We start from the raw sequence: 17,657 nt of genomic DNA, 5'->3' as shown, positions 1-17,657 counted from the left end.
CAACTATCTAACTCACTGTGAACCATATCTCTAAATCGAGAAACCTGGCCAGGACTCTTTCATTGGTGGGGGGTGTCTTCTTTTCGATCGACGGCGCCCTTTGCGGGTTTTCGCCAATCGACCTCTCTCATTTCTCTTCTCACCGTCGCCTGATAGCACTCTTTACGAGTTTTCACTAAACAGGCTCTCTCATTTTCAATTTTTCTGCTCACCGTCGCCTTATGGTGCCCGTGTGGGTTTTCACCAATAAGACTCTCTCATTTTATTTCTCTCACTTTATTGCATCGGATCCAAGTAGCTGTATCCTCTGATACTTGAACATTCTCACTGATTGATCGGAAAGACTTGAAAGGATTTGGGTAAAAATGATTTGGATCGAATGACAACTTTGGAACCATTCAAGCGGGATTATCGCAGGACCATTACAACATTTGCCCCAGTTTCATTTTTGAGGGAATTTGGATTTTTATTTTGGTGTGACTGAACCCCATAGAGAGACTGCCTACGTATCCTTTCGGAATCAAGTCGAACGTAGTTCAGGAAAACATCTTCTTCTTTCTCTTTTTTTTTTCAACACTTTCAAAGAGTAACCGGCACAAATGGGTTTGCAAAGGGTAGATAGTGTTTGGGTAGCGAGAATAAAAGCCTTCATCTTCCCAATCGGACAATGTTGTTGTTACAGAAAGACTAAACATAGTACCTTTTGACTGCATCCGCATTTACAGCTGCTTCAGGATCATTTCCTTCGATATCGCCCAGATACAATGCTCCTCTCGGCAATATCTTTCTGATGACGTATGGGCCCTTCCAATTAGGAGCGAATTTTCCTTTTGCTTCCTGGTGATGGGGAAGAATACGCCTTAAAACGAGTTGCCCCACTTCAAAATTTCTAGGTCGCACTTTCTTGTTATAGGCACGAGCCATTCTTTGTTGGTACAACTGCCCGTGGCAGACCGCAGCCATTCGCTTTTCATCGATCAAGGTTAATTGTTCCAGACGGGTTTTAACCCACTCACTGTCTTCAATTTCGGCTTCAACAATGATTCGGAGAGAGGGGATTTCGACCTCGGCGGGTATTATAGCTTCCGTGCCATAAACCAAAAGATACGGGGTGTCTCCAATTGATGTGCGCACAGTAGTGCGATATCCCAAGAATGCAAACGACAACTTTTCATGCCACTGCCTGGAACTTTGAATCATCTTTCTCAAAATCCTTTTGATGTTCTTATTTTTTGCTTCAACGGCACCATTGGCTTTAGGGCGATAGGGAGTAGAATTCTAATGCGTTATCTTGAATTGTTCGCATATCTCCCCCATCAAATGACTATTCAAGTTTGCAGCATTATCTGTGATAATAGTTGCAGGAATGCCAAAACGGCAGATAAGATTGGAGTGCACGAAATCTACCACAACTTTCTTGGTGACATACTTGAGAGTGATTGCTTCAACCCATTTTGTAAAGTAGTCAATGGCAACTAGTATGAATCTGTGTCCATTTGAGGCTTTTGGCTCGATTGACCCAATGACGTCCATGCCCCAGGCAACAAATGGCCAAGGTGCAGGCATGGGATGCAGTTCTGTGGGAGGTGCATGAATCAAATCACCGTGCACCTGACACTGATGACACTTCCGAACGAAACTAAAACAATCCTTTTCCATGGTCATCCAGTAATAACCCGCTCGAAGGATTTTCTTTGCTAAAACGTACCCGTTTATGTGGGGCCCGCATACTCCCGCGTGTACCTCATGCATGATTCTTCCAGCCTCTCTGCGTCAACATATCTTAACAAATTGAGGTTCGGAGTTCTCTTGTATAAGACATCCCCACTCAAAAAGAAACCACTCGCGTGCCGCCTAATGGTTCTCTTTTGGTCTCCACTGGCTTGCTCGGGGTATTCTTAAGTTTTCAGAAACTTTTTGATGTCATGGTACCATGGTTGGGTATTTGGTGCTGCTTCAATTGTATTACAATAACCTTGGCTTTCCCGAATTTGAATTTCCAAGGGATCTACGTGAGCATTGCCTGGATACGGCAACATTGAGGCCAAAGTAGCAAGTGCGTCGGCTAATTCGTTGTGACAACGAGGAATGTACCTGAACTCTATTGACTTAAATCGCTTGCTGAGGTCTTCCACATGCTTCTTGTAAGGGATAAGCTTAACATCTCGGGTTTCCCATTCTCCTTGGGCTTGCCGGATAATCAGATCTGAGTCTCCCATGATCAACAACTCTTCGACATTTTGGTCTATTGCCATGTTTATACCCATAATGCAGGCTTCATACTCGGCAGTGTTGTTTGTACAAAAGAAACAAAGCTGAGCTATGGCTGGATAGTGCTGACCAGTGGGTGAGATCAAAATTGCCCCAATTCCAACACCCTTTGTGTTTACCGCCCCATCAAAGAACATTTTCCAAGCATGATTGTCTTCAGATATTGCCTCAACTGAATTTACTTCTTCATCTGGGAAGTAAGTTCTCAAAGGTTGGTACTCATCATCAATCGGGTTCTTAGCCAAATGATCCGCTAACGCCTGGGTTTTCATTGTCGTGCGAGTGACATAGACTATGTCAAACTCCGTGAGCAAGATCTGCCACTTTGCTAATCTCCCAGTGGGCATTGGTTTCTGAAATATATACTTTAAAGGATCCAACCTGGTTATGAGGTAGGTGGTGTAAGCTTGCAAATAATGCCTCAGCTTCTGAGCGACCCATGTCAAAGCATAGCAAGTTCTTTCCAATAAAGTGTACTTGGCTTCATAACTAGTAAACTTCTTGCTCAGATAGTAAATGACATGCTCCTTCTTTCCGGTCACGTCATGTTGCCCGAGGACACAACCAAAAGAATTTTCCAAGACGGTCAGGTACAAGAACAGAGGCCTCCTGGCTCAGGTGGGACCAAGACTGGCGGATTTGACAGATATTCCTTGATTTTATCAAAAGCTTCTTGACATTCAACTGTCCATTTGATTGCCGCATCTTTCTTTAACAACTTAAATATGGGTTCACACGTGGAGGTCAACTGAGCGATGAAACGACTGATGTAATTCAATCTTCCCAAAAAACTTATAACATCTTTCTTGGTTCTTGGAGGGGGCAAATCCCGAATAGACTTTATCTTTGTTGGATCTAACTCGATGCCCCTCCAACTGACTATGAATCCCAAGAGTTTGCCGGATAGTACTCCAAATGCACATTTGGCTGGGTTCAGCTTCAAATCATATTTGCCCAGCCGCCCAAAGAATTTTCTCAAGTCCCGAACGTGGTCGTCCTGGGTTTTGGATTTGATGATTACATCGTCCACATACACCTCAATCTCTTGGTGCATCATATCATGAAAAATGGCAGTCATGTCCCTCATGTAGGTTGCCCCGACATTCTTCAGACCAAATGGCATGACTCTATAACAGTAAGTGCCTTAAGGTGTGGTAAAAGCTGTCTTTTCTGCATCTTCTTCATCCATCAACACCTGGTGGTATCCTGTGTAACAATCCACAAAAGATTGTATTTCATGTTTGGCGCAGTTATCAACAAGGATGTGGATGTTTGGCAAAGGGAAATTGTCCTTGGGGCTTGCTTTGTTAAGATCTCGGTAGTCAACGCACACCCGGATTTTACCATCTTTCTTTGGCACAAGAACTATATTAGCCAGCCATGTGGTGTATCGGACCACTCGGATCACTCCCACCTTTAACTGTTTTGTGACCTCTTCTTTAATCTTGTCACTGATATCAATTTTGAACTTCCTCTGTTTTTGCTGGATAGGGGAATAATCGGGGTAGGTTGGCAACTTATGGACCACTAAATCGACACTTAATCCTGGCATGTCATCGTATGACCAAGCAAACACATCTTTGAATTCAAACAAAAGTTGGATCAATGCGTCCCTGGTTCTTTCATCTGTATGAATGCTTATCTTGGTTTCTTTGACTTCTTCAGAGCTACCCAAATTAACTGGCTTGGTTTCATTTAAGTTTGGCTTAGGTTTATTCTCAAATTGTTTCAATTCTCGATTTATTTCCTTAATAGCCTCTTCTTCATCATATTCTGGTTCTTGGTTCATTATTTCGTAATTAGACAGCGTGTTTGGATCTGGGTATGAAGTCCGAAAGCATGTCATGTTATTTAAAGCCGCATTATTAGAACTGAAGAAAGAAATAAGAAAAAGTAACAAAATCAGAAAGAATGAAAAGAGATGAACGATGAAATATTAATTTTATTTCATTGAATTTTGAAGATAACAGGGTTCACATTAGTATTTAAAGACAAGAAACTAAAAGAAAAAACATCCGAGTTAACCCTAAAATAACTCGTGATGCAGAAAAAGTGGTAGGACAGGTCTACCGGGACTCCCGCCTGATTGGGAATGGCACAGTTTTCCAATTCTGCAGCTTGGCATTGGGTCCCATATATAGCACCTCAGCGGTGCTTGAGCCCTCCCCTGACTGGACCATGTGGGTTTCATATAGTATCTTCCTTATTGCCCCACAGATCTATTCAATCTCTTCGGCAGTAAAGGCCTCATCTTCTTCTTTCTTCTGGCATTTTGGCTTGACAAATGTTCTGTAAAGATGCGGAATCGGCTGAGGCAAAACCCAACCATCATTCTTTCTATCATTTGCCCATCTTATATCAGCTGGAGTGGGTCGGAAGCCTACCCCGAAGGACTTTTCAATGGTGGGCAGGGTGATAAGTTCAACTATCCCTTGCAATGATTTCCCAAGTCCCTTCCCCAGTTTGAAGCCATGTCGGATCATTTCTTTGGCCACCATGATTGATGCATTAGAAAGGAAAGGTTGGGGGCAAGGTTTTCCTTCTTTGTACTGGTCTGCAACCACAATTTCAAAAGCCTGATAAACTATGTGCTCACTCCCCTCTCTTGCTTCAAGACATGGGACTGATGGGTCCCGATAAATTGATTGCTCATCTTCTCCGTGGACCACGATCTCTTGGTCTTTATGCTCGAACTTCACCATCTGATGAAGAGTAGAGGGTACATCCCCCGCTGCATGAATCCATGGCTCCCCAAAAGAAAGTTGTAGGATGTGTCCATGTCTAGAACCTGGAAGGTTACTTCAAAGTCTACTGGGCCGATGGTCAGAATTAGATCGATCTCTCCAATCGTGTCCCTTTTGATGCCATCGAAGGCACGTACACAGACATTGTTGGGTCGGATTATTTTGGTCCCAATTTCCATGCGCTGTAGAGTTGAAAGTGGGCAAATGTCTACTCTAGAGCCTCCGTCCAACATCACCTTTTTCACGTAGTGCCCTTTGCATTTGACTGTTAGGTGCAAGGCTTTGTTATGTGCGACCCCTTCTGAGGGTAAATCATTTTTGCTAAAAGTGATCTGATTGATTGCGAAAAATCTTTCTGCCATTCTCTCCAACTGCTCTATAGAAATGTCAACATGCACATATGCTTCGTTAAAGGTCTTGATCAATACCTTCTGATGTTCGGCGGAATTCATCAACAAAGCCAACAAGGAGACTTGTTCGGGAAATTTTCAAAGCTGGTCAATCACCTCATAATCTTCCATTTTCATGTTTTGGAAGAAAGCCTCCGCTTCTTCGGAACTCACGGGCTTCTTAAGTGGGAAGCGCTTTATAGTAGCGTTGTTCACCTCTTCCAAATTGGAATACTTTTCAACAGGGTTATTTTCTTGAACTTCTCCTGGGATTTCTTTGCCCTTATAGGTCACCACTATTTTGTTGTAGTTCCAGGGCACGGCAGTAGGATCTTTCATGGGCTTCTGTGGCGCGCGTCCAATAACCACGGGCTCATTCAGCCTCGATGGCTTAATTGGCCCCCGCATCACATAAACCCCCTTGGGTACATACATCTGGGTTGTTTTGTTCAGCTCGAATCTCTTGGGAGGACTCAACGTCATCTGTTTTTCTTTACGGCCTTGAGGGATGTAGAGAACAACATCTTTGGGAGGCGTTGCCCCGGTCTTAACTTCAATTTTCTTCTCTGACTTTGGAAGGGTGGTTTCTTTCTTTTTCTCCCCTTTATCTTGCTTCGAGGCAACTTTTGGTTTCTTTTCTTTGTCAGCAATGGCAATGATGGCCTTCAATGCTGGGTCAAACTCCTTATCCTTACAAATCATTCCAATTACCGGCTCGTTGTTATGGGCTGGCAGTGGGTTGTTGGTCACATTGGGAACATCTTCATCCCTTAGCACTATCTTTCTTTGTTCTATCAAATTCTCCACGGCTCTCTTTAGAGTCCAGCAATCATCTATGTCATGCCCTTCTGCCCCTGAGTGATAAGCGCATCGAGCACCGACTCTATAAGCGGGTGATGCTGGGTTTTGTCTGGTTTGAGGAACAGGCTGGAGTAGGTTTCGCCAATTAGTGTGAAATTTGGCCTCTTGGGCGGTTCTTGAGGGTGGAAATTATTTTGTGGAGGACGGGGGTTGTAGTGGGTTTGGTAAGGAGGTTGGTTTCTAGGAAATGAAGCTTGATTTCTGTTGGCTTGTTGTTGTGGCCGGACATAAGGCTGAGCATTCATGACTGAGTATGGCTGAGGAGTATAGGCCAAATCTTGGTGAGGGTAATAGTGTTGCGGGGTCCTTTCTAAGAAAAGGGATCTGGGGGTACAGTTTCTCCTTGCACCCGACACTGCCATGAATGTTTATTCCCTTTTCTTTCCCTTTGCTATTCCTCTAGACCCACCCTGAATGGCTTGGGAGGTAGCTCTGATAGCGTATTGCTTAGAAGTCGACCCGTTTTTAGCCCATTTTCAACCATTTCGCCAATCTTGATAGCTTCAGCGAACGGTTTACCTATTGCGGACATTATATTCTGGAAGTAGTCAGCTTCCTAAGCTTGAAGGAAAACTGTGACCATTTCAACCTCATCCATCGGAGGCTTTACCCTGGATGCCTTCTCACGCCATTTAACTACGTACTCTCGGAAGCTTTCTGAGGATTTCTTTTTCAAGTTTGTCAATGAGTTCCTATCTGGAGCAATATCAATGTTGTACTGAAACTGCCTGACGAAATCTCTAGCAAGATCATCCCAGATGTACCAGCGGGATATATCCTGGTCCATGTACCACTCAGATGCGATGCCAACCAGACTTTCTCCGAAATAGGCCATGAGTAGTTCTTCCTTTCCACCGGCTCCTCGCAGCTGATTGCAATATCTCTTGAGATGAGTAATAGGATCACCATGCCCATCGTACTTCTCAAATTTTGGGGTTTTGAATCCCAATGGTAGGTGCACATGAGGTAACATGCATAAGTCGGCATATGATACACTCTTCTGTCCACTCAAGCCTTATATGCTTTTGAGACTCTGTTCCATACTCCTCATCTTCCTCACAATCTCTTCTTGCCCTGTAGTGAATTCAAATTGGGGTGGTTGAGGGTAAGTATAAGTAGGAAACTGAGGAGGTTCCACTTGGAAAGATGGTTCTTGAAATGTGAAGGAAGATGAATCAAAGTTAAGCCTGGGTAAAACAGGTTGTGCCGTAGCTGAACAAGGTGGCGCGGTGAATATGTTTGAAGCCACACTTGAAGCTAACACCTGGGGGCGAGACTCAGAAGGTGTTCCAGCAAAGTGGGCTGAAATGGTAGGATATCCCAGTGGGGTATTTGGATAACTTATGGGGATGTTGGAGGTCCCACTTGCCCTGGGAAAAAGCTCAGGGAATCCAGGGATCGCACTTGGCGGTTCTTTTCCATTGGCCCAGGCGTCCCACATTTCCATCATGCGGAGACGCAGAATTCTATTTTCCTCAGTCGTTGCTCACTTAGAAGTTTGGATGGCCGAGATCAGACTATCCTCTGGAATAGGAACTGTTGGCAGAGGAATTTTCGAAGACATTTCAACACTTCCTTTTGACCTTGTGAAGTATGAATGTGAAGCCAGACTACCACATAACCAACCACCTTACTATAGGAACTCTGGCGAAAAGTAGACAACAAACCAGTTAGTTTGAAGCAATTAACACATAGGAAATCGCACATTGGGGTGTGATGCTCCTATACAGTTAAATGTGTTTCTACATGTTTCGCAACGGCTGCATGTTTCATCCCGGCTCTGCTTATATTCCCAATTTTCTTTTTTTTTTCTTTCACTTTTGGCTTTTGTACTTCTCCTTTTATTCCCATTTTCCACTCTTTTCTTTCCACTCTTTCCTTGCCCCCATTTTTTTCATTTTTCTTTTGGTTTTTCTTTGGCTCTCTTTTTCACATCCCTCTCTTATTTGAAGTTATTTACAAAAACGTGACCGGATCCGATGAGGATTGCCTACGTATCACGACGCCGCATGAATCAGATCATTCTAGGTTTTTCTTTGGCTCTCTTTTTCACATCCCTCTCTGCCAATTGTGCTCGTACTTTTGCTAGACTAGCCTCGGATTTTTCTAGGTTATCTTGACACTCAAGTACTTTCCTTCTCAGACCGCTTATAAGCCTTTCATCTGCCCGGCTTCTTTCCGGGTTTCTAGCAGCTATTCTCATTTTATGGATTTGAGCTTTGAGAGCTTCGTTCTCCTGAGTTAGCTTTTTCTTTTCCCCTTCATCTGCGGCAGCTTGGATACTGTGGCCAAATTTGAGGTCCCTGATTTGTCCCTCTAATTTACTTATCTTAGCCCAATAGCTTTCTTCCTTTGCCAACCAGCCCCACTGCTCCTGTGAGTCATTAGTGAATTGTTGGACATGAGGTCTCTTAGAAGGTCTCTCGGTCTCTCGAGGAATTTGAAATCTTTTGCCAAACAAAACCATATAATTGGGGTCCACCTCACCTCTAGCTAGATCCCGTACCATAGTCTTGGGTTCGAGAAATCTGCACTCATTCCAAACTTGGCGAACTCTTCCTTCTGGAAATACAGCCTTTGGGCCCAATTCGACAACATGTATACTCAAATCTTCGTCATGGGGGACGGTTTGAAATCTTCCTAGTTGGCGCAAAACCCTATGAGGAGCATATGGCTGAATGCTCCGGATGCCCATTAGGAGAAAGTAGCACACTTTAGCTGACATGTATATGACTTCGGTGGCAGGGAGCCATCCAAACGTCCACTAAATTTTATCTGAAGTTAAAGAACTCAAGTGGGCAAACCAAGCTTCGGTACCCTCTGGAAATTTAACCCCCGCCACTCGGCTTTCAAATTCTTCGATGCAATCCAAACCGGTCATGCCGTAGTTCATATACCCGACATGGTGGCAGAAATGTTCCAGTATCCACAGTTGTAATAGTAAGTTGCAGCCTTGGAAGAATTTTCCCCCTTTTCAACAGATGGTCAAAGCTCGGTAAATCTCAGATAAGATCAGGGGAACTAATGTGCCATTAGCTTTCTTGATTGCGACATCCACCATTCCCACGAGGCCCAATTCTATGTTGTCGTCTTTCTGCGGACATATTACAACACCAAGAATGCTACTATAAAAACCAAACCCCGCCTTGCCTCCTATTTATCTTTATTTCCGGCATGGGTCAGACCAGTATTCGGTGCTTCGAAACCTTGGGGATTGCCATAGCATTGGTACAGGAACTGGAAAGTGCAAAACCCTCCAGATAAATTCCCATCTTGAATATCCCGGCTAATACTTAACATATCCAGAAACTTGTGAGGAGATACTGGTCTCGGTGATATCGGGTACCGACTTCTAAGGTTTCCGCTAAGGCCGGCGTAACCCGCAAGTTCCTCTAGTGTGGGTGTGAGCTCAAAATCAGAAAAGCGAAACACATTGAGAGTCGGATCCCAAAAAGGTATCAGGGCTTCAATCACGTCCAATCTTGGCTTGATGTTAAAAAGTCCGTCACGACCACCCAAAACTTTTATCACAGTTCCTCGGCTACCTTTCCCTAGGTCATTCCACCACATGTGGAGCTGTAAGGGGATCTCCTCAAGAGCTGCAAAGGGTTCGTTTTCATCTGTGCTCATCCTGCACATTTATTAGGGTGATTTAATTTAAAAGGTTATGACTCATTTGGACTCAAGAAAAGGTTATCAAAATTTCATAAAAGTCCGGCTTTGCAAATGCGACCTTTCAGCACTTCGGGGAAGAAGATTTTAAGACTGTGTTTGCTAAACGGCCAAAAACCCAAAAAAAAATGACTACTAAAAATGACTGTTCTTGCAAAAACGGCCTTCCAACGTCCTTTTGGGGACATTCAACTATTTTAGACAAGAATGACATCACCTTCTTATTTACAATAAAAAAAAATTGTTCTTTTGGGCTACTTTTACAAAAAAACGAAGTTGGACCCTTCTTAATGAAAGAAATGCTTCTAAAAATGACATATTTTTGAATTTTGAATTTTCTTTCCAATTTTGAAAGAAGAATGAAAATATTTTTGAATTTTGAGAAGAAATTAATAAAAAAATATTTTTGGATTTTTTTTAAATTGGGGTCTTAAAGAAAGACTTTTCTAAAGAAGGAAGTAAAGGAAAATATTTTTGGATGTTTTTGAAAATGGTGGACCGGAACCGATGAGGTTTGCCTACGTATCTCACATCCGGTGAGAATCAGACCCGCATAGTTCGCCCGTTTTGACGTAACAGGGGAAACATGCCTACGTATTATTATTTTTTTCGGAATTCCGGCAGAAACCGATGAGGTTTGCCTACGTATCTCACACCTGGTGAGAATCAGACTCGCGTAGTTCGCCAGTTTTGACAGAACATGGCAGTTGAAAAATTTGGCTCATTTGGAGATTTCGGAATTTTCTAAATACCTACCTCTCACTCCTATATTATTATTATTTATTTATTTATTTATTTTTATTTTTTTTTATTTTCTTCCTCTGTTCTAGAAAGCTGGTCAACATGCAAGCCGAAACAAACATATGCGCAAGTAGCACGTAAGATGCATCAGGATGGTCTTTTTCATTTGGGTACACATGTCCTAGACAGACCCAACCCCTGTGTTGAGTCTCCAAGGTCAAATGCGCATGATGCAAACAAACGTTCCTACTAGGGATCCGGTATGAGGCTTGTTATACTAGGTTTAAAAAACTGGGTTTATTGTTCTAGACCTGGCTTACCCGAGCGGATAGCTCGAGCCGAGGGGGGCAACGTACCAGGAATACAGAAGCTTCACCGGCTTTGCAACTTGTCCGAACCTCGTTCTAAAATTGGGATAAGACTCTAACATAAAAGAAGTCACACGAAGTGCACACTTCCCAGATGTTTTAGAAGACTCAGAGAGAGGAGGGTTTCGTAGCAATTTATATACAGTCCAAATAATATCAAAGCAGTAAAAGCGGCATTTAGCACATTAGGCTCAACATGTAAAAATCAGATAAAACAAGCCAACTATAACAGTTATTCTAAGCTCGAATTCTTGAACCCTGAACCGAAGTTCTGGATTCTGATCTCCAGCGGAGTCGCCAGAGCTGTCACACCTCCTTTTTACACACCTACCCCGAAGGATAAATGCGTGAGGGAGTTTTTCCATTTTAAGTGACATTATTCGAAAATGGGATTATTTATTTGTTTCAGAGTCGCCACTTGGGAAAGGTTTGGCTTTTGGTGTCCCAAGTCACCGGTTTATCTTGAATCCCAAATCGAGGAAATTTTTGACTTTCCAAATGAAGTCTGCGAACAAGAAATTCTAAGTAAGGAATTTTGTTGACCCGAGGGAAGGTGTTAGGCACCCACGGATCCCGTGGTTCTAGCACGGTCGCTTAAATTGCTATAATGGCTAAATATCTGATTTTAATACATGTTATAACTTGTGTGCTTTTATTAAGTTTAAACTGCTTTTATTATTATTTTTTAATAGAATTGCAACGTCGTGAAAATGCATCTCGAACCACGTCGCAATCAATGCACCCGTGGTTGTTAATACATTCCGACTCCGTTGAGATTTGGATTTGGGTCACATAAATGCGCACCCGAATTTAAGAATGTAATTTAATTAAAATCGCGCCTAAAGAGTCTAACGCGTTATTATCTTTGGGGAAAGCCGTGAAGTTCGCTAGATGGGTCATCCCGTATTCTAAGTATTTTTAATATATACATTTATGAGGACCCCGCAGTTTGTGCGTTTTATTGGGCGAGGCTCGACTCATTTTATTTTTAAAAGGGCAAGCCTAAAAGCAAACTATGATTTTTTATTTATTTTTTTTGTTTTGTCTCTAAAAAGAAAATATCCTAATTAAAATGTTTTAGGTCTAATACAGGCCAAGCAATAGTTTTAAAATAAACGTGTCATTGGGCTCAAAAGTAAGCCCGAAGAATATGAATTGAAACAACGGTCCATTAACGAAGACTGTTCGAGCGCGGGCCTTAAAATTTGCCCAAACGAGAAAGGTATTTAATAGGCCCACTTCAAGACTTTTAATTAGCTACTGATCCTTGATTCTTACCAAACAAATTTCAAATTTTAAAAAAATGACGGCATGCTCAGTTATTTCACGCTATTGCAATATGCACTTGATAATTGAACGCATGGAATAATGATGTGTATTTATTTATTCCTACTGGAGATTGATTACTCAGCACAGGCTAACTAGTTTGATACTAGCTCGAACTAAACTTACTAGTCTAATATTTAACTTGGGCTTGACGTATGATAACATAATCAATTACTTCACGCCGTTCTAACTGCCTTCTGATTTATTACTAAACATGCAATCGTTTAATGGCGAACTACAAAAGAGGATCTAATACTTAACAATCCAATAATTCACATGATCTAGCTAACTCAAAATCCATTTTTTGATCCAAATACAGTCTCATATAGTTCATTCGAATACACCCAAGAGCCTACTAAAATCATGCGTTACACTATCAATGTGAACTAAACCAAGATAATCGTTAACTTAACCCAAAATCAGCCAAAAACAAACAAAATCAGTCTAGTAGCTCAATATAGTTCTTGACAACATAAGTAATCTAATTGGAATATTAAAACTACAACAATTCTCAATAGATTCAGATTAACAAAAGTTCCTTGTCATTGACTTTCTGGATCATTTATACACTTGAAACAAGATTCCACGTTCAACTGGAGACAAAAGTGTACCTGGATTCGAGATTACAATGAAGAAAAAGAGTCAGTCGAGGCAGGGAAGATTAATAGCAGCAATTTGAACTCAACAGCCCCAAACTATGTCAAGCTTGAACCCAGAAACACATATAGAAACCAGGAGTGTTTTGAAAATCGAACAACACTACTCAAATAAACCCAAACTCAACTGAACATCAACCAATGGACCCTAATTGAAAACAAGCAGCAACCTCTCATACACTGGCCCAAAAAAAACTGAAAGTGAACTCTTAGATGTCTAAGAATAAACCCTTTTGAGTTTGATTCCTGAATTTGAATTCAAAGACCAAACTTCAAACTCTCACAGACTGATTAAAAATCACTAATATTCTTTGTGTTTTTGACCCCTGAAAAATTTCTCTCAATATGAACTTTTTCCCTTTTCAATTTTTCCAGTCCCCCCTCCTTCTTCCTCTCGTTTGATTTTATAGCCCTCCTCCTTCAAAATAAACAGGCTGCCCAGACTTAAAGTATATTTCCTAATTTGTCCTTTCCACCTTTTGTTGTCTAGGCATGGGTTTTCTTATTTAAAAATCTCCTGAAGTTCAAAAAAGTAATGCATATCCTACTGTACAACAGGTTTCACTACCTATTTCCATGTGCATTCTCAGCTTTTATTATTTTAAGTCATCCTACATCTGACTTCCCACCTTTAAAGATGCCAGCCAGGATGTATTTGCACTAAGATTCCCTCTTTTGATTAAATTATTCATTAATTTAATGATTCACTACATACTCAACTGGCACTCCACTCACTCTAAACCCCTTTTTTAGGTTTTCAAATCCCCAAACTAAACTCTGAAATCTACATTAAAACTGCAGCTATAACTAATTCAACTTCCTTAATCTGGACTGAACTTCAAACCAAAATCACATCAACAAACAAAGGAGCTTAGCAGAACATTGAAGCTTAAGCTAAAGCTGAAATCAAAATTCATTGATACTTAACAGAAGACCCATTAACAGCATTACCATGAATCAGAACACAAACCTATTGAACTATCCAGGTCAAACTTCCAATCACCAGTGGCACATTATGGGAATGATTAATTCATAATTCCAAATTAAGCTAAATAGAGTGAAGGAAATCCTGCGATATACTGAACTTAACGAAGATTGATGAATATCAAAGAACAAAGAGCCACACATCACATATATGGGACAAACCTGAACCAATGCCAGAAAGTCTAACATACATCATTTAAACAAAACAACAAATGAAACCTACTGAAATGGACTATGAAATCAAGGCCAGGATTAAAACTACTATCAGGTTAAACGAACTCACACATAACGAACTAATCAATAAATTGACCAAACAGTTTACAACATATAACCAACAATTAGAGAACTTGGACCCAATAAACGGTCTGATAAGAAGGAGAGAAGTACTGAACAAATGACAAGAAACAAATCAAAACAAAGATACAATTTAAAACAGACAAACAAAACTATAGAAGGAAACAAAAGAAATTATGAAGAACTTACTGTTCTTTTCTCGGATTTCAACAGTATGCCCTTTCGAACTTGAGTCCTAGTCAGTATTATACGTCTATTTCGTGAGAAATAGGCCTACAATATTGAATAGAAACCAATCGACCCTGAAGCTTTGACACGTCTTGAACCGTTGAAACCCTAGATCCGTCATTCGACGGTTTTTACTCATGTTCGAGCCAATTTGGTTAGGGATTAAGGACGAGGAGGTAAAGGGGATTATTGGGTGTTAGTCTGGGGTCAAGGGGACAGGCTAGGGCTTGGAGGGGAGATCTTTGATCGAAGATTCGAGGAGATCCAACGAGATTCGAGGGAATCTGTTGATGGTTTAGGGATGAGGGAAGCCTAGTGGTGGTGTGGTGTTAATTAGGGGTGGATTGGGGTGGTTTCATGGTCAGCTCGAAACTTCGATTGAAGATTCGAGAAGATGTGGGGTGATTCGAGGCAAATGGTTCATGGATTCGTGTTGTGGATGGGGAGATGGCTCAGGGGTGTCATTTTGGTGGTCACCGGCGTTGCCGCCGCCGGGTTTCAGGCGAAGGGGAGGGGTGGCGGCTGGCTAGGGTTCTTGGGGTCGTCTGGTTTGTTGAGAGAAACGAAGAGAGAGGGGGTAGCTTAGGGGGTGTGGGGTGTGTTTAAAATATATATATGTGATGGGTGAGTGAATCCAAGCCGTTAGATCTGATGAGATCAATGGTTTGGATCACTTTACTTATATAAAACAGAGTCGTTTTGGTCTCAGTGGGGGACTGGGTCGATCCAGGGAAAACGGGTCGGGTTATGGGGTGAGGTCTTGGACCGTTGAATGAGGATGGATGAATGGTCGAGATTCGTTGGTCTCGAAACGACGTCATCTGATGCGTCTTTGAGAGCTGAAGGTTTGGACCGGGTATAGGGCTCGTTTGGGCCTGATTTTGGCCCAAAAATGAAATGGCCCAGTCCAATTTTCTTTTCTATTTTTGTTCTTTTCCTTTTTAATTCCGAATTTACCAAAATCCTAAAAATAAATTATAAAACAACAATTATATTACACAGACATTAATTGATTCTTAGCAATAATTAACACACGATATCAAATATTAATTAAACAAAATCACACCATTAAACAATAAAAATGACAAAATTACCAAAAATAATATTTTTTGTGATTTTCATTCCAAATATGATTTAATTAATTCCTAATAGCAGAATAAAATCCTAAATTCATGCAACATATTTTTTTGTATTTTTAATTAAAAATAAACAATCACAGACAAAACTACAAATAACTATCCGAAATGCCACGCAGATTCTAAAGATTATACACAAAGACAATTTGTTTTATTTTTTGATTTCTTTTGGAGTAATTGTCGTGAAAGTAACAATCACGTGCTCACAGATATACTACGAGGTTGAAACTTGGCTTGTCATGTTCTGATCTCGATTACTAATACAAAAGGGCAAGCCCAGTTTTGACCGTATACAGCGCCCCTTAAAAAGTAATGATTGACATGATAATTTTACTACAATAACCCTATTTTTGGTACTCAATAATTGAAACCAAATTCCCATACATATTTATAATAGCAACTATGAAGTTCCAAAGTACATTTAATTTTTATAGATAACGGCATTTTACACATCCATCTGGCCATCTCTCCAGTTTAAAAGCCTGAATTTTTTTGATCCAAATGATTGAATAAATTTAGGAGCCAAACCATTCAGAATCATTCACCAAATTTTGGAACATCCATAACTTTTGTCTTCGAATCTTCAATTGCTTCTACTCGATCTTCATCTCTCTTTTTTGAATCTTTAGCTTCCATATTCTTTGAATCTTCAACCATTTTATGTGAGTCTTCTACTTTGATATTTGTGGGAATTTCATCTGTTTCCTTAAAAAAATCACTTTTCGTCCATTTCTTAAAAAAGATGTGCACAAATTTTTTGGACTAACTAGAGAGTTTCAAAAAAAAAAAAACCTTTTGAAGAAAAAAATACTCCAAAGAAAAGAGAATAAAAGATGACTTTAGTGGACTTGTGTGTTTAATGAAGGGGGATAATGAAGAGTTCTCAGTGAATTCCAATATTGAGCATTGGAAAGTTACAATTGACCATTAATTATTCAAGAAGTGTAATGAATTAAGGGTAAAACAAGAAAAAAAATTGTCGTTCTCTTAATATGTGTAAAGTGAAAAAATAAATATGAAAATTTATTTTTAGTATATCTGACAAGTAAAAGTGAATGGAGGGAGTACTAATAGCCTGTTTGGCCAAGCTTCTCCAAGCCAAAAGTTTTTTTTTTTTAAATTACTTTTTTTTTTTTTAAAGTTGAAGTGATTGGTCAAACTTTTAGAGAAGAAAAAAGTGTTTTAGAGAAGAATCAGAAAAAAATAGCTTCTCTCCAAAAACGCTTTTTTGAAAAGCACTTTTGAAGAAAATACACTTAGAAATAATTTTTAAAAGCTTGATCAAATACTAATTGCTGCCCAGAAGTGCTTTCAAATAACTTAGTCAAACACAAAAACACTGATGGGCCAAATAGGCTATTAGTCAGCCGACATGAAGCAGGTTTGACTTTTATCAAGCTAGTATGTATCCTTTCTTTCCTTGATATTAGACAAGATTCACAATGTAAGATTAGATAGCACGGAGTGAATGAATATCTTAGGATACATTTTATTTCGTTACTCTAACGAACCCTATGTACTATGAAACAGCTCCAAACTCCAAACGGGGAGAATCAATTGACTCTAAAGATCCAGGAAAGATAACTATTTAAACACAAAATATTATCCAGAAGAAAATTATCAAGAAAACTACTCCAAAAAAGCAGTGCAACCCACCTTCCTAGATCGAATATTTTGGCTTGGACGACATAAATAGCGCTTTGAGACACTATGAATTTGGTCACGTGCATTCAATTAAGATCTAGAATGTCAGGGCTACATTCATCCTGGATTTCTAATGATTCGTTAACTACAAGAAATTTGCCATCTTTTAAAAGAATCTAATCTCTTTATCTCCGGACAAAACAACAGGCAGCGCCATTGCCAGTACAGCTACCATTCCAGCGGCGGTCCAATTTTGACAGTAACAACCATTTAGTAAGCTTTACAAGAGCCTTAGCTCATCTGCCAAAAGTGCAAGAAATGACATGAACTTGCAAGAAAAAAG

General features: G+C 40.5%; 1 protein-coding gene across 1 annotated transcript; it reads right to left on the bottom strand.

Annotated features, from left to right (window-relative positions):
* Positions 1-1,898: 1,898 nt before the first annotated feature.
* LOC142176375 (uncharacterized) lies at positions 1,899-2,255 on the bottom strand. The gene has a single exon (XM_075243810.1). It carries the CDS (start codon positions 2,253-2,255, stop codon positions 1,899-1,901), a length of 357 nt encoding a protein of 118 aa, XP_075099911.1.
* Positions 2,256-17,657: the final 15,402 nt, after the last annotated feature.

Source organism: Nicotiana tabacum, chromosome 3 (assembly GCF_000715075.1).
Source record: "Nicotiana tabacum cultivar K326 chromosome 3, ASM71507v2, whole genome shotgun sequence".
NCBI classification, from domain to species: Eukaryota; Viridiplantae; Streptophyta; class Magnoliopsida; order Solanales; family Solanaceae; genus Nicotiana; species Nicotiana tabacum.
This window is presented reverse-complemented; position numbering and strand designations above follow the sequence as displayed.

Excerpts from the sequence above, each read along its gene's own strand:
- LOC142176375 (XM_075243810.1), bottom strand. The coding sequence starts at position 2,255 with ATGGCAATAGACCAAAATGTCGAAGAGTTGTTGATCATGGGAGACTCA.